Raw genomic sequence first — 27,557 nt, 5'->3', positions numbered from 1 at the left:
AGACTAAACGATCGTGGAGTGATACTATACGATAGTTCACTCAGTCGACCATTAGCTAAATGATTGCACAACATTTATTAAACGATTGGGCATCGTCTATACGACAGACCTTGTCATCTCCCACTTGCTCAATTGTTTACACGATTGTTCCTCCAGTCTCTTCCTCTAACCAAGTCCACACAGAGCCCACACTTCTGGATTCTCACATCGAGAATACCAAGGTAGCCATTGTGGTGCTGTCATACTCAATTCGATTAAGTCGAGATTTTTGGAGGTCGTTTGTTGTGTTTGTGATCTTGGAGATCACTGAGTTCGTGGTCATTGTGATCGTGCTATGGTGCAGTCGAAGTATTCAAGCGTTCGTGATTGCTATCTTACTAGTTGAACGAGCGTTCATGTTCAAAGGAGATTAAAGAAGAGTCTTCAAAGGTATATTTATTCTATCCTGGGATATTCTTAAAGTATGCTATAATTTTGTATGTTGCATGACCAGTTAGTTTCCGTTTGTGTGCTATAATTGTTTATGTTCAAATACGAATGGAATTTGGAACAATGATTCCGCTGCTCATGAAAATCCTTATGTCTGATTCCCTTTAGGAACGACGAGGGAGCAAGTGGGGCAACCGAAGAAGGGGAGGGTGGCGGCGAGTTCCTAGGGCTTTTTTTTAGACCAAGAGATGAAAATAGAATGGCACATTATCTGGTTTAGAACCCATTATTATTGGGAAATGCAAAGTCCGATCAAAATTATGACGTCGGTGCGGTGGAAATCGGTTAACCGACACCAAAATCAAACGATGATAGCTATCAGAGAAGTTCAAAGGGGACGTCGCATGCAAAGAGATGAAGAAGGCCAATGGGGTTATTTGCGTTTTTCTAGGAACAACGATGTCGTTTTCTTATAAAATTTTACATTAAATTTGGGGAGATGTGTCAACATTTCTATGCTAATACGAATCACATGCATCAAAACCAAATTGGTATCATTGTCGTAGAAGTCGGTATTCTTTTGCTTTTGATTTTTTTTCTCTAGCAAATGGACCATACAGTATGTACTATCGATTGTGTATAGAAATTATCATAGTCATAGGAGTAAGCAGTCCATCCAGGTTGGGTGTAAGGTGCTCGGGCTCCCGATGACTAGGGTGACTTTACCAGACATAACCTATTGACATCAAGTTTCCTTTCAGCTAACAGTCGAACATAATGAATCAGGCAAATTTCTAAACTCATAAATATGCTCGGTGATCTTGTTTCTTCTGTTCGACCGTTGGTTGAAACGCAACTTCAAGAAAGCCCGATACAAACGAGTCATGCCTTGTGGAGTCACCCTAATCATTGGAAGCCTAAACCTTACACCCATCTTAGATCTTACTTCTATGACTGATAATTCCTATGCATTATAGTTTAATCTAATTTTATAGAGTATGAGATAGTCATCTCAATCTCTTGTATTCTATGTAAATAATATCAAATTTTAATTTTTAATGTATATTATATTTTAATTTATTCACAATATACTCTTTAAATAATTAAAAAAATATATAAATAAAAAATGAAATTTAACGTGATTTTTTTAATTTGCATTTATAAGTGATTGGCCTTATAGACCAATGAAGGAAATGCCCAAACATAAGACTTCTACGTTTTCTTTTGAGTTTTTTTTTATTTTAATTAAATTGAAAAAATTAGCACTGATCTAATAATTTGAATAATTAAAATGAGAGAGACAAATTGGGGAGAGTTTCTCCCTATAGCTCATTTTATATATAATATATATTTCTCAAATTGGACGTTAACATGAGAGATGAAGAAAGATTTCTATTATATGAGTAACAAAATATTGCTAATGTAATATAATATAAATCATAAACATGTTACATTGTTTAAAAAAACATACAATATTTATTTAGTAATATAAATATACTTTTTTTATTTTATAATTATTTCAGAAATATACATCGACATTAATATTTCATAAGTGTTCGTACTAGACTTCTGAAAAAACTTAATTCGTGGAATTTGAACGCTATATTTGTATTGATTTATGTATAGCAGGTACAATCTCTAATACATAACCTTTTGATGCTTTCAAAATAAAATATTATTTTTTAGGTGGTTGATTTTCTTGGATGATTGGTCATTCCGACTTATTGATCATCGACCTTTGAGCTTGTTGATCCTCTTGGATGAGTGGCCTTTAAGCTTGTTGATCTTGATCGTCTTAGATTATCAACCTTTGATCTTGATCCTCTTCGATTATCGACCTTTGACCCACAAATGAAGAGAACTTCTTTATTTATAGAATTGGGCTTCGTGGGCTTGAGCTTGGTTGGTTCATATGTGTGGCCCTTGGGCCTAATTAGTTGGATTTAGGCATTATTTGATATTTGGGTCAAATTCCACCCATTTTGGGCTCATTTGAACTTTAATCCAAATAATAATATTAAATTGGGTCAAATTAATCTTATTGGATTTAACGGTCATGATGAAGCCACGTGACGTCATCAGAATTTGTCTTCAACTTTAATTTGGGACACGTGTAAACTCCTAATTGGTCCCAAATTTGATGGTTTGGAATTTTCTTATTAATTTAGTGAATGAATCCAAAATTTCTCATTCAACAAAAAATTTTAGAGATAATATATATAGAAATGGAGGCTTTTGTCACTCTTATAACATTGATTAAAAGACCAATAAGAAAATGCTATTAAATACATATTTTGGTAAAAATTTTATAAAATTGAAACCTCCACATTTCAATTGACGTTTACATTTTTTCCCACCCTTTGTATTTAGGCAACCAAGGAAGTGGTTGAGTACGTTGCCTTTCATTCTTCACAAGCAAGCAAGATGTCATTGTTCTTAAAGCTAAAATTTGACGAACTCTATTGAAAGTTACATATACAAGTCACGTTTTACTCGAGCTTATTATTACCAATCAGTACCACAACAATGTCTAATCTCATTGCTCAACTTTTTCAATTTAATAATTAGGCTACATTTACTTATGGGTAAACACAATAAATCATTTGTAATATGAAAAATTAAGCCAAAATAATTACACTTTTCGGTGTTTACCAATAATATGTAATTTTAGTGAACGATGCACCTCACAACAAAAACCATAATCTCTGTTTGTAATTCAATTACAAATGAGAGAGTGGTCTATCCAATTACTTTGATAATTGTGCGAGATTTATTACTTTGTGATTGAGACCCATTATGATTGGTGCACTAATGAGATTCATTATGACTGAACGAATTTTGATCACTTAAACATTACCTTATTTTTTTAAGGGGTTGCACAAATGACAATCAAGCTCAAAATAATGACAATTATATTATAATGCATTTTGCAATCATGACACAAAGTCAATATAGCCCATACGCCTCATCAAAGGGCCCAAAGCCCAACTCAAGTCCAACCTAGGCTCGATCCAAACTCAGCCAAAAGTTATCGTTTAACTGGCCCAACCCAACTCATTTGTTCATTGGATTGGATATGAATTACCATTTTGATAATTGGATTGGCCATGGGCCGATCCGTTTGAGGCATATTTGGATCGATCCATTGACTAGTCCAATGAACTTACCATTAAACCAACCCAAATATGTATGCATATATATAGTTCTTTATATAATATATTTTATTTTTATATATTAAAATGTAAAATTTTCAAAAGTCTTTTCTAAATATACTTAAATTTATCCCCGTATTTAGTTAAAATAATTTTTATAATGTGCTAGAAACTAATAAAACTTTTCTAAGACAATTAAACACCATATAAAATCCTATAATATCAATAATTTTTTCTAGAAAAAGTAATAAAAAAATATAACATACATTAAACAAAATATAAATTTGATAAATTTTAATAACATTTCCTTATGAAAATCTAAAATATAGATATATATTGTTAAATAATTAACATTTAATGGACTAATACAATGGGTTGACCCAACCTCAACCCAAGCCTGGTCCAAACTTTGAACTAAAGAGTCAAACCTAAGATTGAGACATGGACTTGGTTATTGAAGCTGGGCCGGCCCGACTTAAGTCAAAACAATATTTTTGGCCTCTAGACTTAGGCCTGGGTCAAACTTGGGCCTTCACTTTTTAGACCTGGGCTGGCTCAATGGTGGAGGTGTAGCCCATGTACGTTGATTTCCACGAAATTAGTCCATCCTCTTTTTGCGTGATCACGGGCCAAATGTTCTACAAATCCACACTTCCTAATTTGTTCAATTTAGTTTGCTAATTTATAAGCATCACGATTCAACTCAATAAACTATCCCTATTATTTTTTTAATTAAAATTAATATTATTTATTTACTATAATTTATTTATTTTACTTTTATGGCAGTTTAATGATAGTTTTGCTGTTGCGTTTAAAAAAAAATAATAGTTTTGCTAAAACCTAAGTGACAAAAGTTATCCCTATATATTACTATCTCGTTTGATTTCGTATATTCTGTCAATTTTCAATTGTAACGTGAAAAACATATTATGTCGAGTTGTTTTTTTCTTTTCATTTTTGTAATTGACAATACAAACACACGATACTTGTGGCACCGATAGACTTCAATCACTACTTGTGTACATATAACACAAATACTTGTTTCTTTTTTCTCTCTCTTATTATTCGTTAATGCAAACACGTGATAGGTTGTTGTTTAGTTTATCTTCAATAAACTTATCACAAAATATGCAGTTTATTAATGATAGACTGTTGTCATTAATAAGCATGTATAAGAAATAATATACTTGGATTGAGATAGAAATCTAACGATGATAGGAATCCACCACTTAATTTCTATCGTAAAAGATGTATTTTATCGATAATAAACTGCTATAATCAATATATTTGTTTAAGAGAAATGATACTTGCATTGTGATATAAGTCTATCACTGGTAGACTTTGATAGACTTTTACCACATAATATGAAGTCCATCAATGATAAAATCATATTATTTTGATCATTTATTAGTGATTGTTGGTTATAAACCGCTACTATTAAAGTTCATTCGTGATGAGAGAGACTATTAATGATAGTCATTGATAGACTTGATCACTAGTAGTCATTCTTAAATTTCATGTTATATGTTTTAATTTAATAAACCCACAATTATTAATAAACAAGATAACTATCAGTATTCACCTTTTTCAGATTCCTTTTACTTATCAGAATATATTCAATTTAATTTTGTAACACTTTGAAGTAAACAATAGAAAAGGAATTTATGTTTGTCCATCATAGGTAAGGGTATGTTGAAAATGATATAAGAACAATTTAAGTAAATTTAAGAAAATTAGAATGATAAATGAAAAGTAGAAAGATATCATTTAGAAATTTTAAAATGAAAATGAAAAATGAAAAGATAAAATATCTCTATATAAATATAGATGAAGGTGTAGATATTTTTTTTCTTAAATATGATAAGAACGAGGGAAATTCAAACCACGCATTTCATGTTCGTAAACATATACAAATATCAATTAAAGGAATTTTGAATTTTTTTTAAAAAAATATTTTTTTAATAAATAATGACAAAAATAGGGTTGGGGGTATTTTAAAAAATAGGTGTTTTGAGAAAGTATTGACAGATTTAGGGTAGTGAAATCGTGTACCCGGTACACGATTTCCATGTGGCAACTCGTGTACCGGGTACACGAGTACCATTTAATCCAGCTGACCACGTCAGCTGACTGGTTGATCGGTCAAGCGAACTCCTGGACCCGGTACACGAGTTTGCTTATAAATTTTTTTTGTTTAAAGTCTATAAATTTTTTTGGTTTAAAGTCTAAAAATTATTTTGGAATTGGGAAGCCCTTAGATTCTTATGATTTATGTTTGTATTATTTAGAAGAATGAGTTTTAGAAGGTTTGCATAATTTACAAGCTTGACATTTGTAAATATTTGAATGTACAAATCTTTGAGATGAGTTTTGAATCATTTTGTACTTCTATTATTTCAAATTACTAGTTTAAGTAAAACACAAAATTATATTTGGCTTACAAAACTAAAATTCATGAATGAAAAATATGTAATCCTAACGTTCTAATTTATGTGTTGGACAAACAATGCTAAAATTAGTATAACTCAACGGACATAAAATTTGTACTTTTGACTCTGTTGATGCCAAATTTGTATAACTTTTTTTAATTGTTAAACTTAATTATTAAACTTAATTCTTTCATTATTAAATTTAGTTATATATTTAATCTACAATAAAAACATCTTGCACTCATATTAAAAAAAAATACCATGATATTAAATAATATTTACAATTAGTTCTTTTGAGATTTGCAATTTGAAAATGATACAGTGTGGGCTTTAAAAACGACCCTTCCTGACCCTTACTCCTTATGGGGCTGTCTTCGTGTCTCTCTAAATTAGATTCACCCCGTTGTTGTTGTCGTCTACGACGAATATGTCTTCGATCGGTGTCAACAACATTGAGTCGTATTGTTTGTTGAATAATATTTTCTACGTTCATCAATGTTTGCTAACACATTGAACCCAATTCTGGTAGGTTGTTTTGCACTGAATATTGTTGAACATCACCGACAAAATTATTCTGTAGAATAAAAAAAATATTAAACAATATTCATATTATATATATGAAAAATGTATGATTTGAAATCTCTTACCAAACAGTAATAGTAAGCGCCGTCTGATGAGATAATCGTCTCGTGATCGAATTGTACCAGGAAAAGTAGTCGTCTGATACAGCTGGCCCATCTATTAATTCTCCCCATGCACAACGATCACATCGTCCATACCAGTAGGATAAATACTCCGCATGGATTTGACGCCAGTCTTGATTGTGCTTACCTCTTAAATCGATCTGGTGTAGTTCTAGGAGTGTATAGGACAACGAAGATATCGTTTTTCGCATCCCGAACTGTCTCAGCACATGATCCGGATGATGCCACTCTACTATATGGAAGCATATAAGAGGGCTAACAGTCAACCAGATGTCTTCACCATCATGATAATATTCAGGTAAGGATGACCAAATTTGTGAGTATGACGTCCAAATAACCTGACAAAAAAATAATAATAAGTATACATATAAAATTTTTTAAATATTCATTTATATACATATTTACTACCTGGTTGGGCGTCAGCATGTCGAATGTTTTTTTGTACATAAGCAACATATTTGCTGACTGTTCAGGGGCAACTAATACACCACTCCATCTAAAATTATAAAAAATACGATTAATTTATATTCTTACATAAAATGGTAAAAAAAAATAAATATATAAATAGAATAATACCTGGCACTAAGTGGCCGATGATCTGGGGCCTGTAGTTGGACTTGTGGTGCTACAATTAGAAATCGACTATAAGTCCACACTTGTAATAGTAGCAGTGGCCCGCTATTTCCAACGTTTGTACATTGGAAGCCCGACAAATTCTCTGTACAACCATACAAGACATGCACCACCCCACGAGTACGTATAACCTAATGACCCAAAGACGACGAAACACCCAGTGTGCGGTGTGGACAAGTGCGTCTGTTATGTCCTTCTCTTTTACAAATTATACATCACACTTTTTGACTTGCTTCTCTCCAATCCATTTCATTATGAATTCGTGTACTTTTTGGTCGACCTTGTTCTTTGAGTGAGTCCGCATTTGGACAAACTTCTGTAAATGATAATTCTGGCCAATAATCTGGGTGTTGAATTGGATGGAAGTGGCCTTCGTAACAACGATTGAAATTGGACAATTTGTAGCATTCATCAATAAATGGTAGGTATGTCATACGCATGCAATTACAAACTGCAATTACATGAGAGCATGGAATCTTTAATGATTGCCACTTTGCACGAACATGTCCCTTCTTTCAAGCTTAAAACTTGGGTGTGTTGTCCTTTGTAGGGAGAAATCATAATTATGCCAGTTTATACTTCAAAAGTTTAACTTTCCCTGTCAATGGATGTCACCACATGTGCCGATACTCGTTTTTCCCACCTCTTCAGTTTCTTTAAGGCATATTCTGTATATATATCCCCACGATCGAGTGCTTCACTGATTTCTTGTATCTGACGTTCAAAATACAATAGGTATTTTTAAATATTCCAACGTAATTTCTAGCACCTTTAAAAACATCATTCATGCATTCAACTGCATTGCTGGTTATCCATCCATAGCGGTACCCATCGTCATGTGACTGTGTCCATTTTTTTTAAGTCAATGTCTGAAAAAAATTCAAGACATTCAGGGTGCAATTGTTTCAATTCTTTCATGCACCGAATGAACTTACGCCTTTGATGTTGATTTCCAACCTTAAACACCAAATTTTTTAGTTGTTTCGATTTGTATTTTGTATTAAAATTACTGGCAACATAGCGAAGACAATATCGGTGGTATGCTCTGGGTTCACTCCAACCAATTTCTTCATTATTAATTGCAGCAAAAATGCCCTTATGTCTGTCAGAAATCAAGCAAATCCCTCTCTTTGGGTAACATATTCACGCAATGCCCACAAAAACCATGACCAACTAGACGAATTCTCACCTTCTACGATAGCAAAAGAAAGGGGAAATATATGTCCGTTTGCATCAACAGATAAGGCTGTCAATAATTTCCCCTTATACTTTCCATATAGATGAGTTCCATCAATCTGGATTAATGGCCCACAATGGTTGAACCCTTTTCTTGCAGGACCAAATGACCAAAAAACTCGTCCAAAAATAGTCATACCTGACACATCAGAGGGAAGGAAAAACTAGTTTGTTCATGTTCCTGGGTTGTAATGAACAACAACACTCAGCCACTATGGAAGCTCCGAATATGATTTCTCCCAGTCGCCAAAAACAACAATTAACACTTTTCTCTTGGCTTGCCACACCCGTCTATAATTGACATTATAGCTATATTGTCTTTTAATGGCTTCTTGAAGTAAGGCCACAAGTACTCCAAGATCAACTCTAACCAAATTCTGAATTTCGATACTCATGAAATTTGAATCCAGCTGTGAATGATCCCGTGTCAACTCTGAAAACAAACACGAGTGTTCTCCTTGAAGTTTCGTGATTTCAAACATCCCATGAGTTTTGCGTCGACATGCCCGTAGCCTCCAAGCACACCCCTCACTCCAGGATTTACATTTAACATACCAAAGGTCCTGATTTGATTCCACTACGACGATTTTGTAGTGTTTCGTCACACATATTTTTTTACAGCAAGCTATATATCTTATTTGGTATTAAATAACATTCCCTTATGTATTAAACTACAATTATCTACTTCTACATTCTTTTCTTCCAAATTAGACCCTAGTTCAAACGTTGAATTTGTCATTTCCCAATCTATTTGATTGAACATTTTCGACGGTACCAACTCAAGATCTTGTTCACTACTACCATCATTTCCAAATAATTCATCAACTTCAACATCGATGTCACTATCTTCGTCATTTCCAGGTTCAAGAATTATTAAATCTTTAGGACGCATCGACATATTTATTATGTTTTTTTCAACTGTTATAGTTGACAAAAAAAAATATGTTAATATGTCAACCCAACAAGCTCTAATTTCTAAGTTTTCTAAGTTTAAATCAATCATACATAAACTAAATCATACATAAGCTATACATATAAGATTTATAAGTTTAAATCAATCCAAACAAATAAAAAAATATAATATCAGCCCAAAAACATACATAAACTAAATCATACATAAGCTAAATCATACATAAACTAAATAATACATAAACTAAATCATACATAAACTATACATAAACTAAATCACACACAAACTATATATAAACTAAATCGTACACAAAACTATACAACATAAACTATATAATACACTATACATAAATTATACATACATAAACTATACATAAACTATACAAAAATGTAGGAATATACCAAGCAAAATTCAGCCTAAAAACATGCAAAAACATACATATAAATACATATAAGCCCAACTAGAGAAAGAAATATACCAAGCAAAATTCGACAGCAAAAAAATGTAGGAAAACCAAGCAACACGATCGCTAGATTCAGTGAAGATCAAATGGAGGACTGAAAGTTGAGCAAAATCAAAATTTTGGAAGATTTCGGTGAAATAGAGGCTTCGGTGAGGGAAAACAGCAGTAAGGAATAAGAATGGTTGTTTCAATGAGGAAGAAGAAAGGTTGGGTGGAGGTTTTAATGTGAGGGAATCGTGTACTCGGTACACAACTTAGGGTAATCGTGTACCCGGTACACGATTTCTTCAGTCAAACTTGCATGACTGCCACGCCAGACTGGGCGTGCCAGGTGGCCAGGGAATCATGTACCAGATACACGATTTAGGCCTTATCGTGTACCCGATACATGATTTAAGTGTAATCGTGTACCCGGTACACGATTTAAACACCAATTTTTGGGAATACTTTCCCCCAACCCTATTTTTGTCATTATTTATTAAAAAAACAGTATTTAAAAAAGAAATTCAAGAATTTTACATAAAACATCATCTTTTAGGCCATACTTTTTTAAAAAAATGTCTTTAAGTTTGAATTTTTCAATAAAGGCTTTTAGTGTCTTTTTTTTTTTGGACAAATTTATCATTTTTTATTATTTTTATTTTCCTACAAAGTTTTCTTAATAATGGAGAGAAAAACTGTATTTATTATGGAGAGATAAATTAATTTAATATGATTTTTTAAACATTTTCAAATGGAGAGAGAAAATGAGATTTTGTCCTTTATTTAATTTAATCGGAGAGAGAAAATGTATTTAATGAAATTCTATTTTCTATTTTCATTGGTTTCACATATTTTTTTTTTCGAGATTCATGATTATTTACAATATACCCTAGAACAAATATATGAAATATATCATAATATATAAATTAGAGATTGATTAATTATTTACATAAATCACCATTTTGTTTTTCATGTTGATTTTTGATATTATGCGAAATATTTCATTGATTGTTCACTTGTGCATGTAATATATTTCATTGTTTATTTGGAAACATTCTAAAAAATATATGACACATACTGGTAAATATATTTGATATCTATCAAGATATTCATGGTTATTTTTAAATATACCTTAGAACTCAAATATGTTCTGATATGTATGTCAATATATTTAATTGTTTATTTGATGTATATATCCCAAGTATTGTGATATATATGTATTTCTAATTAAGTATCGATATTATGTTGCTCTGATATGTATGTCTCTATACCTTGGAACATGTTTAGATGTTTGCAAGTATTCAAACCAATATATAAAATATATTGGTAAAATGGTAAAACATTTTTAAATATTCCAACGTAATTTTAAATATACTAGTAAAATGATTTATATATATATATACCATAGTTTAGATTCATGGTTATTTTTAAATATACGTTAGAACATTTTCCTTAGATGTTTGCAAATATTATAAACAATATATGAAGTATACTAGTAAGATTGGAAACGAATATATAAAAATCACAAATGAACTTAGTGTTTAATATATATTAGTGTATATACCATAATAAATAAAGTCTCAATAAAAAACAGAAGATGTATATCATAGTATATATCGAAAAATCACATATACATCGAATATGAAAAATCAACATACGACAATACATATAAAAAAAAAATCCTCATATGATAGTATATATCATAGTATATATATATATATAAAAAACACAATATATATCACCGTCGACTCTCATCATCCAAAACCCCACGTAGACAGTTCATCCTGCGTTGGATCTGCTCGCCCTACGCTGGAAAAATAACCCCGCGTCGGATCTGCTTGCCTACGTCAGAAAAACCACCCCATGTCGGATCTCTTAGCTCGACGCTAGAAAAAAACATCTTGTGCCAGATCTGCTCGCCACACATTGGAAGATGCACCAGATCTGCTTGCCCCGCGTCGAAAGATTCGCTCCACGTGTTGGATTTGAGGAAGAAGGCGACAACAACTGGTTAGTGGCGCAAAAGGAGGGAGGCGGCGACTGGATCTTGGCAAGCGCGTCGCCGATCGGGGGAAGGTGGACGGAGGGAGGGAGGCGACGACGGGAAGATGAGAGAGAGAGTTTCAGAGAGAAATCGAAGAAGATGAAGTGTTAGTTAGATATGAAAAGATGAAAGAGAAAAATGAAATTATTAAAAAGAAATCATTAATGAAGCGTGTGCAGGATATGAAGTTTTTTTCCTCTTTTATATTTTTTAAGTAACTTACTTTTTTGAAAATATGAAGCTCACCATATTTCTGAAAAAATGGAAAATTACAGACATAAGTGTAATATTAGATTATAATTAAAGTTATATGGCTAGAAACCCTCAATTAAACTATGTTCGGTATAGTCGCCCCAATTTTTCTCGAAAATTTCCCATTTCATTAGCCCCAATTGACGACTAAGAACCCCACATTCCTAAGACTTTGGGCCTTTCTTAATCTCCCAAACGGTCCATGTTCCCGGCCCATTTAACTACAAAAACCAGGGCCAGCCGGCAAAATGGGGCGAATACATAAATAACAAATTACAATGGGAGAAAAATGTAATTTAGCAATCTCAAATTCTCTTTTTGTAATTTTTCCTAAAATTATTTGGTATGGTACAATCGTCGTCTCTTCTCTCTCTCTTTCTTCCTCTCGGTCTAGAATCCCGTTTGCTGTTCACAACTCCGAAGGGGCCATATACGAAGTCAGGGTTGCGAAGGAAACCCTCAAGCCCTCTATTTCTCTCTCTATCTCGCCGGACCTCCGTTGAATCGCTTAACGCCGGCGGTTTTTTCATACAACGATCTTGTTTCTCCCCTCGGCTCTGTTCCTCTTCTAATGCCCTTCATTTCCTCTTCTTGCTTTGCTCTCCGCTAATTGCATAGACGAGTTTCCATGCTCTGACTGAATTCAAGCATTTGGAGGCGCTTTTTGATCAATTCCTCTGAGAATATTCGGTAACTTATTCGTTTGTTGTTTCTTTACTGCCTTGTGTTTGTTTGTTATTATCATTATCTCTTTTGTTTGTTTTTTTTAGTTTCTGCGACTTTGTTTTTGTCTCGTACTTGGAGAATTTTGAACTGTTGTGGTTCTGGTATAATTAGTTCGCCATTGAAGTGATGGATTATTGGGATTTACGGGACCAATTCGATGCTGGATTATTTGAAGTATGATATTCAGCTGTTTACTAGTGTACTTCGTGTTTCATTAGGGAATAAATGATCAATGAATGCGGCTGAATTGATTCTTTTTGTATTTGGTGGGAGGGTTTTTAGTCTAGCTGTGTATACTTGTATATTGTTCTCGTAGTTCGAGGCTAATTTGATTTCTTTCTTTCTTTGCTCCGTTAGGTTTTACTCATTATAGTGATTCCAGTTCTGGATACAAGAGGCTCTTTTAAGCAATAAGGGATCATTCGGGTTTTGTTTCTGGGAGTCAAATGGAACTTAAAGTTTCATATTCTAAGCCAGGAATTTCTTCATCTGATTATGTTAGTGATCCGGAGGAGAAGGATATTAGTGATGACGAAGATGATGATCGCAACCATAAGCATAGGAGGCGGGAAACACGCTCTCAGTCTTTGGAAAGAGATACGCATGAACATGTTTTGAGGCCATATGGAAAGCGTAGTAAACCATTTGAAAACGGACGTAGTTTTAGGGACAATGATTCTCAAGCCAATGAAGCTTGGAAATCCTTCAATACTCCCACTCTCGAGAAAGACACCCCTGGGAAATTTGATAAAAGACGCTTGGGTGCAGTGCCAGGTCCTCGAGTGGCTGGGGATTTCAATCAAAGGATTAGGGCAAACCAGACATTTTTAGGTGACCTTAGTTCCGGTAGGGGAAGAGGAAGGGAGTCTGGCACTTGGAACCAGTTTGATTCAAGGTTTAGTCCTGTTGATATTGCTTCCCAGATTGTTCACCATGGGTCTTTTCCTCCTAGTCTATTTGCTGGAAGGGGTTTACCAAGTGTTTCCACTGCACAAACAACACCATGGAATGCATTTGGGTTAATACCAGGAATTCCAAATAGTGGGCTAGAATCGATACACCCCATTGGTTTGCAGGGCACACTTAGACCTCCAATCAACCCTCCTCTAAACATAGGCATGCCTCGCCAGAGATGTAGAGATTTTGAGGAACGAGGATTCTGCCTCAGAGGAGACATGTGCCCTATGGAGCATGGTATTAACCGCATTGTAGTTGAAGATGTTCAGGTATGTTTATCACCCAGTTTATTGTATTTGACTGAGCTTGACCTTTGTATAGAATGAATCTGTAATCTGTTTGGACTCCTACACAAGGGCCATTCAGTCACATTGCATCTTTTAAGGAAACTTTTTAACACCATTTTGATTGTATACTTGTCATTTCCCCCCTTAAATTCTATAGAGCATAACTTATAGAGTTCTGGCTATATCTCTCCATGGTACTTCCAGTTACCAGAAGCATCGATCTTAGTGTTTTTAGATTCCAAGTTTTCTTCATTAGAATGATATTGTTATCTTTGGTCTGAACTTCAGAGATTAAATTCTTAATCCAAATTTACCTTGGGATTACCCCACCCAAACTGTGGGGATTTTCTTGATGTGTAGCTTTTTTTTTAAAAAAATGTAAAGTGAATTGTTTTCAGGATTAATTTTTGGAAACTTGTGTTTCTGTTTGCTCTAGTCTCTGTATAATTTTCTTTTTAAATCCCACATTAAAGTATATGTTAAAACTATTGGCATGACTGTTATTTGTATTTGCTTTAGAAATTCAAGTTATCATTTCTTCATGAAAATTTAGTGTGTGCTTTTCATGTGTAGAAAACCATTAGCCATTCTAGTTTGTTTGTTTGTTTGTTTTTCCCCCCCCCCCTCCCCTCTCTCTCTCTCTCCCCATTTTTCCTCTTCTTCTGTGTTCAAGTAGGAGAGGGATTTACCTCTGCTTGCTTCACTTCATTGTTCATTTTGTTCATTATACTGTTCATTCTGTTAATTAGTATTATCATTTTCATTTTAATAATATAAAGAACTTGTATAATTATTTCCCATAAATTTAAATGTCCCACTAATTATTCGTTTCCCCATAAAATTTGAAATTCCATAAATAATTTCATTTAATATATATATTTTTAAAAGGAAGTGGTTTAGTTCCTTGCGTAAGTAATTTTTGTTAAAACTAGCCAAACTTTAAGTTATATTCATAAATTGCTAGATATCGGACAAAAATTTTCAGAACAATATAATTTCCTTTCCATTTACATTTTTTATTCAGCCGAACCTTATTGTATAGTGTATAAGCAATAATTCCTTATGGGTTGTTTCTGGTCTATATATTACTTGAAAAGGAATTTCTTTATGGTTTTGATGTATAACTAATAACCATATATCAATTTCTAACGAATTGTATGCTTTTACATTTGCAGAGTCTTTCTCAATTTAACCTTCCTTTGTCGCTTCCAAATGCACACCTAATGGGGAAAACTACGGGATCTCTGCCTGCAGTTAGCACATCTTCCACGTCAGTAATGAGTGGCAAAGGATTGCTTGGAAAAAATATCAAGCCTGCTGTAGGAGATGACTCATTGCCTTTTCATGGTGTATATTCAGGTTCTGCTAGTGCAGCTGAAGCTGACTTGTATGATCCCGATCAACCTCTATGGAACAACAATTGTCCTGAGAAACCAAATGCACTCTCAGGCATGCATTCATCAAAGATTGATGAAGTTGAATCCTTGATGGGAGACGATCCCTCTGATAGGAATCAGGTTAGGAAATGTGATGCTGGTGATAATGGATGCACTAGCAGAGTTGCTGCAACTAGTGGTGCACAGGTCACTAGTTCGTCTGTCTGGGGTAGAGTTGGGTCGAGGAATAGACAAGATGTGAAAGGGAAACCTGATCCAGTAAATGCCTCTGGTTGTCTTGATAATGAAACGAAGGAACACACTGAGGTACTGGCTAGTGTTCCAGGAAATCCTCATCAACAAAAGCACATGGCTCAGAATGACGCCCACACTAAAGCAGGAGATTTATCTATCAAGGCACAGAGTGATGCCAATGCGATGCGTACTATGCGCAAACCATCTCAGAAAGCAATGCGTACTCTGTTTGTCAATGGGATTCCACTACAGAGCAACAAAACAGAGACACTTCTATCTCATTTTAACAAATATGGTGAGGTCATTGACATCTATATTCCAGCAAATAGTCAACGCGCTTTTGTTCAGTTCTCAAAAAGGGAAGAGGCAGAAGCTGCTCTAAAGTCACCTGATGCTGTTATGGGCAATCGTTTTATCAAACTTTGGTGGGCTAATCGTGACAGCATTCCTGATGATGGTGTAAGCAGTAATAATGGTATTCATGTTCCTCCACGTCATATTGCGGCCGCTTCACTGCCTTCTCTTGCTGTCAAAGGAAAGAACAGTGTCCAGGTTTCCACTTCAAAAGGCAGTATTTCCCATCCATTGGAATCTTCTTCAGCTGCCCCAGATCACTCTCATGCTTTCAGTAGCCCCAAGGTTTCTTCTCCTTTGCAAAAGAAATTAGAGAATTTGGAACAGTTAAAAGAGGAACTCCGGAAGAAGCAAGAAATGCTAGACATGAAGCGGAATGATTTTAGACGCCAGTTAGATAAACTTGAAAAACAGGTAAACTTTCAGCCCCTATAAGTTAGTTACCATACATGTTTGATCAGGAGACCATTCTTATTAAGACATTGCCTCTACTGCTGGAGGAACAAGGGGAGAAAATAAATACAAGTTGAGAAAGAAAATCCCTGCCAGGAAAATAGCATTTAGAGCTTTATATCATGACAACTTTTTTAATTACCCCTTAACTATTGGCTTTTATCTCCATGTATAGACACCCTGCTGTAAAAGTGCAATACTAGTCTCGTGTATCATATACTGCAAGCCAATCTGCCATTTGTTTTATTTTATTTTTATTTTTTTCTCAATGCAGGCCACAGGAAATAAAGCCGAAGCAGTCACTGGGTCCTCTGCAAAGCGACTTAAAGTGGGAATAGAAGCTGACGCTAGTAAACTTGTTACTCCAAAGGCCAGTGATTCTGGTATTGCTTTGGCATCACCACATACTGAGGTGAATCGGGAGCATGTTGAGTACCCTTGCCCTGAGGCAACCACATCTATCGTACAACAGGAATCCTCAAAGTTTGAGCCTGTTCATCCATTGGCAACTGAAGCACCTTTTGATATTGATGGAGAGAAATTGGGTAGCTGTTTGACTGGATTTAAGATTCTTCCTCCTTTATCGGTCGACTTTGCCAATGTATGTCTTACCATCCCTCCTCTATATCAAGACCATTTGTGATAATGTCGTTAGTTCCGTTTGTGATTGTTTAATTCAATGACATCTTGTTTTTGTTTCCAAAAAAAAAAAAGATAGTTTCATTAGTAAGTTTTTGGAGCCTCTTAGATGATGCTATAGACTCATTGGATTATATCTTCTTTTTTTGGGTAGCTTGACAATTTGAGGTGTCTACTAATATTTTTATCATAGGATGGTATTATTAGTAAATTGGTTTCCCTTTAAGGATGTTCACCAATGACACCCCAAAAAAAAAGGTAAGGGACTATGATTGATATTCAATCAAATCCATAAATAGTTTTGTTTAGTATTTATTATTTATTATTTTTATTTTTAATGAAAATCTGAGAAAAAAATGCAATATATATATATATATACACAAGGGAAAACTAATAAACCAAGTCCATGGAAAGAGAGCCAAACTAAAGAAAGAGTCTTCAATCAAGAAAACAAGATCTAGTGGATAATTACCAAAAAGTTTTCGTCACCAAAACCCTAAGAGAAAGATGGGACCAACAGGACTAAAGAAAGAGTCTCCAATCCAGGAAAATAAAATCTAAAGGATAATTTCCAAAAGATTTCGTCACCAAAACCCGGTGAGAAAGATAGGACCTCATGAAGGACCAAACATCACTCAAGTTCCTGTCATCTGTTCTAGGGTTCTTATTATTCTTCCCTCCCAAGAGTCTTCACAAAACTGCACAAACATTGACTTGTCATAGAAACCTACCCTTTTATCGGGAGGGAGGATCCCTAGATCATCTTTCTGCATCCAATGTGCTTAGCAAACCAAAAACCAAATACCTCAAAGAAACAACTCGAAATTGATTAGCAAAGTCATGGCTTCGAAGAATTTGATCAAGGTCTTTATACAAAATACCCTTTAACATTGGTTATATATAATAAAGTTTTCGATTCCTTTTTTTTTAAAAGTTAAATCATAACAAATACCTTTTTGTTTCAAGTGTACTCCAAAGGTGATCTTGCTTTTTCTTTTATAAAAAGAACCCTTATGTGTGTATCACAGTTCATTTATATATTTTTTAAAATCATTTGATAGTTTGCATCAATCTCTTACCCGCCCTAGAGCTTGGTGGTCCTTTCCGCAGAAGTGACAATTTTGATGTTTCATTCTTCCTAATGAGATTAGTTTTCTTAGCAGAAAAGGGAAAAAGAAAAAAAAAGAAAAAGAAGTTTTGTTTTACCCTGATAACTCTTTTGCTTTGGTGGAAGCAAGTTTGGATATGTAGTTATCTAGGTTTTTCTTGAAAATATAATGGATGATTATGATGCGAAGGAGACTTTTCAATGATGATTGGAAAAGGCAAACTGAGAAAAATGATCTACCACTTACAAACGTAGGCTTTTGAGTGGTCCAAGTTCCAGCTCTTTGTATTAAGTAGCTAGTTCAACCATGAACCCATAATTTTCTTTAACTTAGTGGATCTTATCAAGATCTGTTGGAAAAAAAAAAAGAGAAAAATAGGCACTATTTAAAAAGCCCACTACCACAATCCAAAAATAAAAGAAAAAGAAATAAAAAACCTAACCATGGAATCATGTAATCTTCATCTTCACGCTTGAGTGCTCACAAAGTCACGTAAAAAATAACCTGCTTGATTTTCAATAATTCAGTGAAGAAGTTCTGTTGTTTATCTTCGTAAGACTCCGGTGGCCACCAATCTCTATTGTATTTTATTGACTATTATGTTTCAATATCTCTGTTGTTGCCTTTTGTATTGTATTATTGTCATTAACTTGACATTTTATGTTTTTAAGTGGATTGCATTTAGTATCTTTATGTTCAATTTATATATATCCTAGGTTTCTTTTAAACCGAATCCTCAAAATATCTATATCTTAGTTTTTTAGAAATTGACGTTTTGTCGTAGCCTACATATCTTGTATCTGTATCTGTGCTTCATAGGTCCCTATTTCCAATTTTCAATTTAGTTCTTGAACTTTTGTATGTAACAATTTAGTCCCTAAGGAAATTTCATCAAATTTAGATGTCAGATTTTATTATTTTATGATGTAAACTTTGTATTTTATAAAAATATTTGAGTACCTAACTAGTTTATTGATTTATTTATGCAAGGAATCTCATTAAATCTTAACACTAGTTTCTATGATAGGGACTAAATTATTACAAAGCTTAAAGTGCAAGGTCTAACTTGATAAAAGAAAAGTTCGGGGACTAAATTGTAACATAATTGAAAGTATATGGATTAATTCATTACAAATCAAAGTTCAAGGACTAAATTGTTACTTCCACGAAAGCTTAGGGAATAAAAGTGATTTTTTTAATCTATAAGAAACTATTTCATTAATTGATGAAATATGCAAAGGTTATATCATCTGTCCTCGTTTAAAAATCATTTTGTGGCCAACTTTCTTGTGTGGACAGGGAGTTTTTTTCGTTTTCCTTTGGGTTCCGTCGTGCTCTTTCCAATAGGAAAACGACGGATGTGATCCCCCTCCTCTCTCCTCGAGGGTCATCCCTTTTGTCTTGAGAGGCGAGATGTGAGAGTTTGGAGCCCTAATCCTTTAGCTGGGTTCTCGTGCAAGTCTTTCTTGAGAGTTTGGAGCCCTAATCCTTTAATGAGTCGGTTTTTTCGTTCTTGTGGAGGATTAAGATCCCTAGAAAGATTAGATTCTTTACTTGGTAGGTTCTTCACGGGCGTATCGGTACTTTGGATAGGCTTGCTGGGATGATGCCTTCGCTGGTTTGGTCCCTTCTATTGTATTCTTTGATGGCAGGCGGAGGAAGACTTGGATCATATTCTTTGGCGCTGTGATTTTGTGAGCCTTGTTTGGGGCTACTTTTTCCAGACTTTTGGTTGGATGTGTGCTTGGCACAGAGGTTTTAGAGAGATGATCGAGAAGTTCTTCCTCAATCCGCCGTTTTGGGGGAGAGAGGGCATTTTCTTTGGCTTGCTAGTGTTTTTGCTATTGTTTGGGTTTTGTAGGGTGAGAGGAATAGTAGGGTGTTTAAGGGGCATGAGAGGGAAGCTGGGGAGAATTGGTCTCTTGTTCGCTTTCATGTGTCTCATTGGGCTTCGATTTTGAAGGATTTTTGTAATTACTCGATTGATATGATCTTGTTTAGTTGGAGTCCCTTCTTGTAGTGGGATCTCCCTTTTTTTGTGGGCTGGTTTTTTGTTTGTCTGTCTATTTTTCATTTTTCCTCAAGGAAAGTTCTATTAAAAAAAAAACGAAAAAAAAGAGAGAGACTCGTTTAAGGGGATACAAAAGAAGCTTCCAATTTGTAATAAGGTAAGAGAAACCATGGCTTTTAAAGGCCGGTAAACTTTTATCCAAAAAAGCGCATTAAATATAGCAGAGTTAAGGACTGCTTTGTCTTAGGAAGATTCTAGCATTTCTTTCTTTTTATATTTCTTGTAATGGGATTTCCCTTTTTCGTGGATTGGTATTTTGTTTACTTGTGTATTCTTTCATTTTTTCTCAATGAAAGTTGTTCTTTTCAAAAGAGAGAGAGAGAGAGAGTCGTTTATGGGGATACAAAAGAAGCTTCCAATTTGTAATAAGGTAAGAGAAACCATGGCTTTTAAAGGCCGGTAAATTTTTACGCAAAAAAAGCATTAAATATAGCAGAGTTAAGGACTGCTTTGGGAGATTTAGCTTTGTCTTGGGAAGACTCTAGCATTTCTTTCTTTTTATATTTCCCGCAGAACAAAAATAATGATGTTAGCCCAAATGAGTTCTTTAGTAGCAGCCAGTTGATCCAACGTTGAGAGTTATTGAGCAATGGCCCATTGGAAAGCATGAAGAATTTCAGCCCATATGCAACCACGTAGGTGCAGTTGATAAACCAGTGATTGTGAGACTCATTTTCTCTTTTCTATAGGCAGCACCATGATGGTGATAGACATATCCATGGGCAGCGTTCTTTAAGTCTATCTATGGTGTTAGAGACATGAATGAGAAGCTCCCTATGAGGAATTTGATTCTCCTTGGACAGGAAGCCTTTCAAATCTTTCTAAAAAGATTAAGGGTAGCCGTGGGTTGCAATGCATTAAATTAACATTATTGTTAATGCGGTTTGGAAGCTTTAAGAGTCCTAAGAAAGTTAAGTTCTTTACGTGGCAAGTGTTGCTGGCCCGGGTGAACACTATGAATAGATTTGTTAGGAAGAGGACTTTGTTAATGGGTCCTTTTGCTGTATTCTGTGTCGGAAGGTAGAGGCAGACCTGGATCACACTTTGTGGGACTGTTCGTATGTGAGATCTGTGTGGAGTTATTTTCTGCAGGAGTTTGAGGTGCAAATAGCTAGCCAGAGGGATATTTATACGACGATTGGGGAATTCCTCCTCCATCCGCCTTTCAGAGAGAAAGGTCGTTTTTTGTGGTTTGCTAGAGTGTGTGTTGTGTGGGATATTTAGGGGGAAAGGAATAATAGAGTGTTTAGGGATAGGGATAGGGACCCTAGTGAAGTTTGGCTCTTTGGGAGGTTTTCATGTTTCTTTGTGGGCTTCCATTTAGAGCTTTTCTGTAATTACTCTTTAGGGCACATCTTATGTAGTTGGAAGCCCTTTCTGTAGAAGGGTTGTTTTTTGGGCTGGGTTTTTTTGTAAGCCCTTGTATTCTTTCATTTTTTTCTCAATGAAAGTTGGTGGTTTTATAAAAAAATAAAAATAAATAAATAACATTATTGTTGATTTCTCATTTTTAGCCCTTTTTGGGTAGTTGGTGTCCTTTGAACTTTGGTTTTATGTGTCTCTATGGAATTGGAAGCCTATGATATCTTGATGTAGTCTTAGTACTTTAAGAATTAAATCAAAGTCTTTATTATGAATACAAAATTATCATTAGAGGAACACAATTCTAATCCTAATTAACCAAGAAAACTAATCCTAATCCTAACCCTAATTGACCAAGATACCTTAATTTGTATTCAAAAGAAAATGAATATTATAAAAAGAAACAAATAAACATCTTCGACATCAAAATACGTTGGAAATTCATCTTTTGAGCCAATTGAACACAAATAATAATATGCCTTTAGGCTTTAGGAGAAAACTGCTGATTTAAACAAAAGAAGCTCTCATCTCTCCAAAGTTGAAACTGAGCTGAATTAATTGTGTAAAATGAATGGGTTTGGTTGGATNTGAAGGGAGTTGAGTTGGAATGTGTAGATTGCGGGTCGAGAAAAATACTGAAACAAGTTGGGTTGGGATGGAAATTGGGACGAAAATGGTCATATTTTTCCTCCTTGTCTCTTTCACAAAGAACAACAAAACTACCTTGGTTTGCAACTTCTTTTGCTTCGAAAAGGATTGCATATAGGGTTTTAGGTGCCATCATCCCATCTTGTTTCTTACTCACGATTTCATCAATACATGGGTTGTGCAACTTTGAGGTTGAGTTTGTTTAATTGATTTTTCTTCTTTGTTGCCTACAACGTCCTTCACACTTGAGACTTGGATCTCAACGTGTTTGTTTATCACTCTTTCACACTCAAGTCTCGAATTTTCTAGATTTTTTTTTGCATTTGTTTCTTCCATGTTTTCACAACTTCGATTGGGTTCTTAAATTTCACGAGTGTTACTCTTGATATTTTCAATTCTAGTCTTTTCAAATTTGTCATTTTCTTGAAAACCGTTCCAAATTTTGAATCATTATTTTCAAGATACCATGAAGATTGGCTACTCCATTTCAAATTTATTTCAGTGCTTTAGGATTGATGTAGGATACACTAACTACTTTGTTAGGTTCAGAATAACTGTAGTAATAAGTGACAGGTGTTCTTGAATAGGATTCTGCCTTTCTTTGTCGTTTTTATAACCAAGAGAGTAATTTCTGGTCTTGAATGAACTTCTAGCATCATTGAACTCCATTCCCGGACTATTCTTCTTGCTCTTCTTGAATTTAAAGGTTTCCCATGGTAAATAAGAAGAGATAAAGAGAAGATAAACATAGATTTTGGAATTTTCTTCTGATGAGTATATTTCAGAACTGATTACTGTGTATTACAAAAATCCTACCTTAAGTAGGTATACAGGCGCGAATATATACACTTCAAATGAATAAAGGATAAAAGAATAAATAATAATAAATCAGAATATTACAACAGATTTATGCTATGTGGAGCACAGGCATTGGTCAAGTGCTAACCACCTGAAAATTGGCAACGCCTTCTAGAGGATTATTTGGAGTTTGCCAGATCAGCTCCACATCAACTATCACTTGGTGATGAGTCACTCATTGGACTATTTTGACTGGGATGGTCATTATCCTTGATACCCCTTATTAGGTTTGCGCTATTTGGCAACGAGCACAACTCACAAAACTCCCTCTTACAATTTGTGTTGCCAAGAGTTTCTTAGTCTTCCACCGATGACAGCCAATGTTGGCTCTTATACCAAATTATGTAGCCTGAACTCGCTCCAAGAATTAAATCATGAATCTTTTTTATGAATTAAAAGTTATCAATACAAGAAGACAACAATAGGGAATTAAATAACAATTGATCTGGATCCTGTTCATCCTAATTAGCCAAGGAAACTAATCCTAATCCTAATTAATCAAGGAAACTAATTCTAATCTGAATCATGAATCAATGAAGGATGTGACCAAGATACCATGATTTACTCTAATTCTACTACATCATATCTCTTCTTTGATTTACTTATTTGTGTGTGCTCTATGGATGTCTGTTTATGGAGCCCTAGTGCTTTGGTGATATTTTCCAACTACTCATTCTTTTTCCTTTTTGCGTGGCTTTGCCCTCCCAAGCCCGCCTTTATTTTTCTTTTTTGTGGAAGGTGAGGGCTCAAAAGAAAATTAGGTTTTTTCCCCCTTTTTTTTCCCGCCGGGCAGACCACGTGGGAAGATTAAAACTATTGGACTATTGGTTCTTCTTTTATAAGAAAGAATATCATTGGTGGTATGAAATTACAAAAGATGGGTGAGGGGGTTTACAAAAGACCTCTTCAATTAGAGAGGAGGGAAGAAAAACTATAGCTATGAAAAAGAGGAGCATCTACACCATGTCACCACCAAATTATCTATAATTTTAAGAAAAAGGAATCTAGGATAGGCTAGGTAAGTTCCTTTTCTCAAAAGATTCTTCTGTTTCGTTTGAATCACAGACTTAGGAGACTTCACTGCCCTATGTGCTCTCCCAATGCATATTTCCCTCTGCTAATCTTTGGAGTATTTGGTTTGAAAGAAACAAAAAAATCTTTGAAAGGGAAAGGTTAGCTTAGTTGAGCAGTTGCATAGAGCCGAGCCTCTTGTTCTTAGTCGAGATCTTATTCTAACTGTTCTTTATTATTTGTTTCTAAATGAAAAAACATGCTTTTATCAAGAAAATGAGAGGATCTAAAAAAATGCTTTACATGAAAAGGAAAAATGAAAGCTGGTAAATAGGTAGCTATAAGCTATTTAGGAGTTGATGCTCCCACATCCATAGCATGAGTAGTTAAAGCAAGTGAATGATTTGAAATTCGAGTTATTTCACGGAATAACACTCGTATATATTGAGCTCGTAATGGTACCTCGCAATTCAAAAGTCTCTCTACAGCTGAAGAATGAGCGTGTTCTTGGCAGCGGAACTTATGGGACTTTGGTGGCACCTTCTTTGAGGGATAGATGGCATGGACGGGGGAAAAGGTGTTGGAGGCTTGCATTACCTATCCAAATATCCTTCCAGAAGAAAGTGCTATTGCCGTTACCCACCTTGACGGAAGCATGAGCATACACAACATGTTTCCACTTGTCTATGGATTTATTTCCATGTTTAGATGCAATAACCCAATGCCAAAGAACCCCATTTTCAAGATGGAAATGCCAAATCCATTTAGCCAAGAGCCGAGCATTATTATTAGAAATTGGAAGGCCTTGTTGTGTTAGCGTTTCCTTTTTTGCTTGGGAAGGGTTCTCGTTTTTCTTTTTTGTTGGGGAAGGGTTCTCTCGGTCCCTTGCCCTTGGGCTGTCTTCTCGTTTGTCTATGATATATCTCTCTGTTTCTTATATATATAAAAAAACCTTCTTAAAGGTTATGTAGCAATGATGAAAGAACATTTGAGAATGATTTTCACCTTCTCTTACTAGGAAATATAGTACACAAGCTGCTGGGGAAAAATCCATAGTGGAACACTTCTTTTTGAACTTTATCCACCGTAATACGCCCAAATTAGACGTCTTGTTTGCGATTCTACCAGAAGTTCACCTGATGAATCTCATTTCTGGTTTCTGCTCTCTCTTTCTCGTCCTGTAATATCTTCTTTAATTCTCTTGAAATTTCTTCTTTCAAGACTCTTTAAGGTCTATCCTTGAACATTTTATTTCTTTTCATCTACCAATGAGGTGTTGTTAAAGAAAAGTTTATCTAACATCTTTAACCTACATCCCATACATTAAATACCAAGCATGATTTCTGTTGAGCCACTTAAAAGAATCTAGGGAACATCAGTCTCAACTTGGATAGCTCTATTGTTACAGAAAGGAGATTTCTTTCCATGATTGGAAAAAGTTTAGAAAAACTCTATAGGAAATTGTGAGGGACTGTTGTTCTATGACCCCCATCGGTATTGATGGGGGGCTGGCATAGGGAATGATATCTTCCAGCTCAAGTTTGAACTCCTCTAGGGTGAAAAGTCACTTGAAAGAGTTTTTTTTCCCCTCATGTAATGAAGATTTAATATCTTACGAGTTCCCTTGACACTCAAATGTTATAGGGTCAGGCAGGTTGTCTCGAGATGCGCATAAGCTGGTCTGAACACTCACTAATATTATATATATATATATATATGTGAAAAAAAAAACCCTTTAAAGGGGCTGTTAAATTTTTATAGCTTTCAGATTCTTGATGTTAACAATTTGCTAGTTTTTCTTTTCTTTTCTTTTCACAGTCCAATTGGAGATATGGACCTCGTAGGGGTTGGAGTACATGCCAATTATAGTCGAGTTATGTGCACTTTGGCGTTAGTTGGATACCTTTTGAATTAACGTCTTTTTCGATACTATCTTTTTGGGCGATCTTTCACCTAATTTTAGTTGAATATTGTTTGGGCTCTACTCGTCTTCTTGCTGACATTTGAATCGGATTGCTTTTATTTTTCTCATTCTAATTGTCGTTTTTTGTCATCATTTGCAATACTTTCATTATCTCTAGTGTCTTGTATTGTCTTAGCGTTAGTCTTAGTCTCTTCTCATTGTATTAATGAGAAATCTTGTTTCCTTTTCTTAAAAAAGAAAACCTAATTCTAATTTCATGTTATAATTTGTATTGTAGGAGGATGTGATAAAGAAACATTTCTCATCGTTGGGTGATGTTTGTACTGTGGAGCTAGTTTCCGAAGATGGTAATCGGATTTCGAATGCATCCAATAACTGCTCAGCTAATGTCACTTTTTTAACCCGTCATTCAGCTGAAAGGGCATTTGAAGATGGCAAATCCTGGCAAGGTCAAGACTTGAAGTTTATATGGCTGTCTGGTGACGAAGACCCTGGTGGTGCTTCTTCGAACGCATCTCGAGATGCAGACATGGAGCCTGAAAGCGAACCAGAAATTATCCCTTTTAAGGTAACCCCATGTGACACAGAATCCCAGAATTCAACACGAGACGACGGTGACGAGCCTTCAGAAACAGGTAAAGTTTCGGCAGTGCTAGAAAGAGAGACATGATTGAAGCATTTTTATGGTTTAGGAGGCGTTTCTTTTTTGGAGCATTTTTCATGCCGAGTTAAGTGTAAAATTAATGGATTTTCTTTTTTTCCCCCTCTTTAATATTTAGTTCAGGAAAACTGGTTTAGCAAATGTGAAAATTTGTTTTCCATTTTCATCCTCCCCCCTTACTGAATTCATGTATAAAGAAAAGGAGTCTCTGATTCCAGACTTCCATCAAGGATAATTGATTAAAAATAGTTGATTGAATCAAATATTATTTTTAGGTTCTTATCAAAGAATAAATATGTATCAATTTCACTCATTTCTTAGATTACTGTCCTTTAACTGTAACTATTACAATTCCTATCCCATATTTTCCCGTCCCATGCTTAGAGCTAAGAACCCAAATTTTGTTTCATAATTTCTTCCCAATCTGTTGGATAGGGAATCATTTTGTAATTTTATTTAATCAATAAAATTCTGTTTCCTTCCAAGAGAATATATGTTGGCAAATCACGTTGTGTAAATCTAAGCTTAAAATTTTACCAATTTATTTGAGATTTGCAATTGAAAACTATATGGGAGAGATGGAAATTCAAGTTTTAAATTAATATACACATAAAAGTTTAAGGTTAAAGCTG

The 27,557-nt window shown here is 34.7% G+C and overlaps 1 protein-coding gene across 2 annotated transcripts; it reads left to right on the top strand.

Moving 5' to 3' along the window:
- Window positions 1–12,568: 12,568 nt before the first annotated feature.
- On the top strand, window positions 12,569–27,215 carry LOC120090315 (zinc finger CCCH domain-containing protein 41). 2 transcript variants are annotated; one of them, XM_039047889.1, is made up of 5 exons: window positions 12,569–12,924; window positions 13,318–14,186; window positions 15,380–16,603; window positions 16,917–17,243; window positions 26,542–26,934. In XM_039047889.1, the coding sequence occupies exons 2-5, from the start codon at window positions 13,407–13,409 to the stop codon at window positions 26,932–26,934; spliced, it is 2,724 nt and encodes a 907-aa protein (XP_038903817.1). In that variant the 5' UTR covers window positions 12,569–12,924; window positions 13,318–13,406. The 2 variants fall into 2 exon arrangements, with proteins under 2 accessions (XP_038903817.1, XP_038903818.1); XM_039047890.1 differs by lacking the exon at window positions 12,569–12,924 and having other exon boundaries at window positions 13,407–14,186; window positions 26,542–27,215.
- Window positions 27,216–27,557: the final 342 nt, after the last annotated feature.

The sequence above is a fragment of the Benincasa hispida genome, chromosome 11, assembly GCF_009727055.1.
Source record: "Benincasa hispida cultivar B227 chromosome 11, ASM972705v1, whole genome shotgun sequence".
Lineage (NCBI taxonomy): Eukaryota > Viridiplantae > Streptophyta > Magnoliopsida > Cucurbitales > Cucurbitaceae > Benincasa > Benincasa hispida.
Note: the sequence above shows the minus strand (reverse complement) of the source record. Positions and strands in the feature narration are given on the sequence as shown.

Coding starts and splice junctions, on each gene's coding strand:
- LOC120090315 (XM_039047890.1), top strand. CDS start 13,407: ATGGAACTTAAAGTTTCATATTCTAAGCCAGGAATTTCTTCATCTGAT. Junction 16,604..16,916: donor TAGATAAACTTGAAAAACAG/GTAAACTTTCAG, acceptor TTCTCAATGCAG/GCCACAGGAAATAAAGCCGA. Junction 17,244..26,541: donor TATCGGTCGACTTTGCCAAT/GTATGTCTTACC, acceptor TTTGTATTGTAG/GAGGATGTGATAAAGAAACA.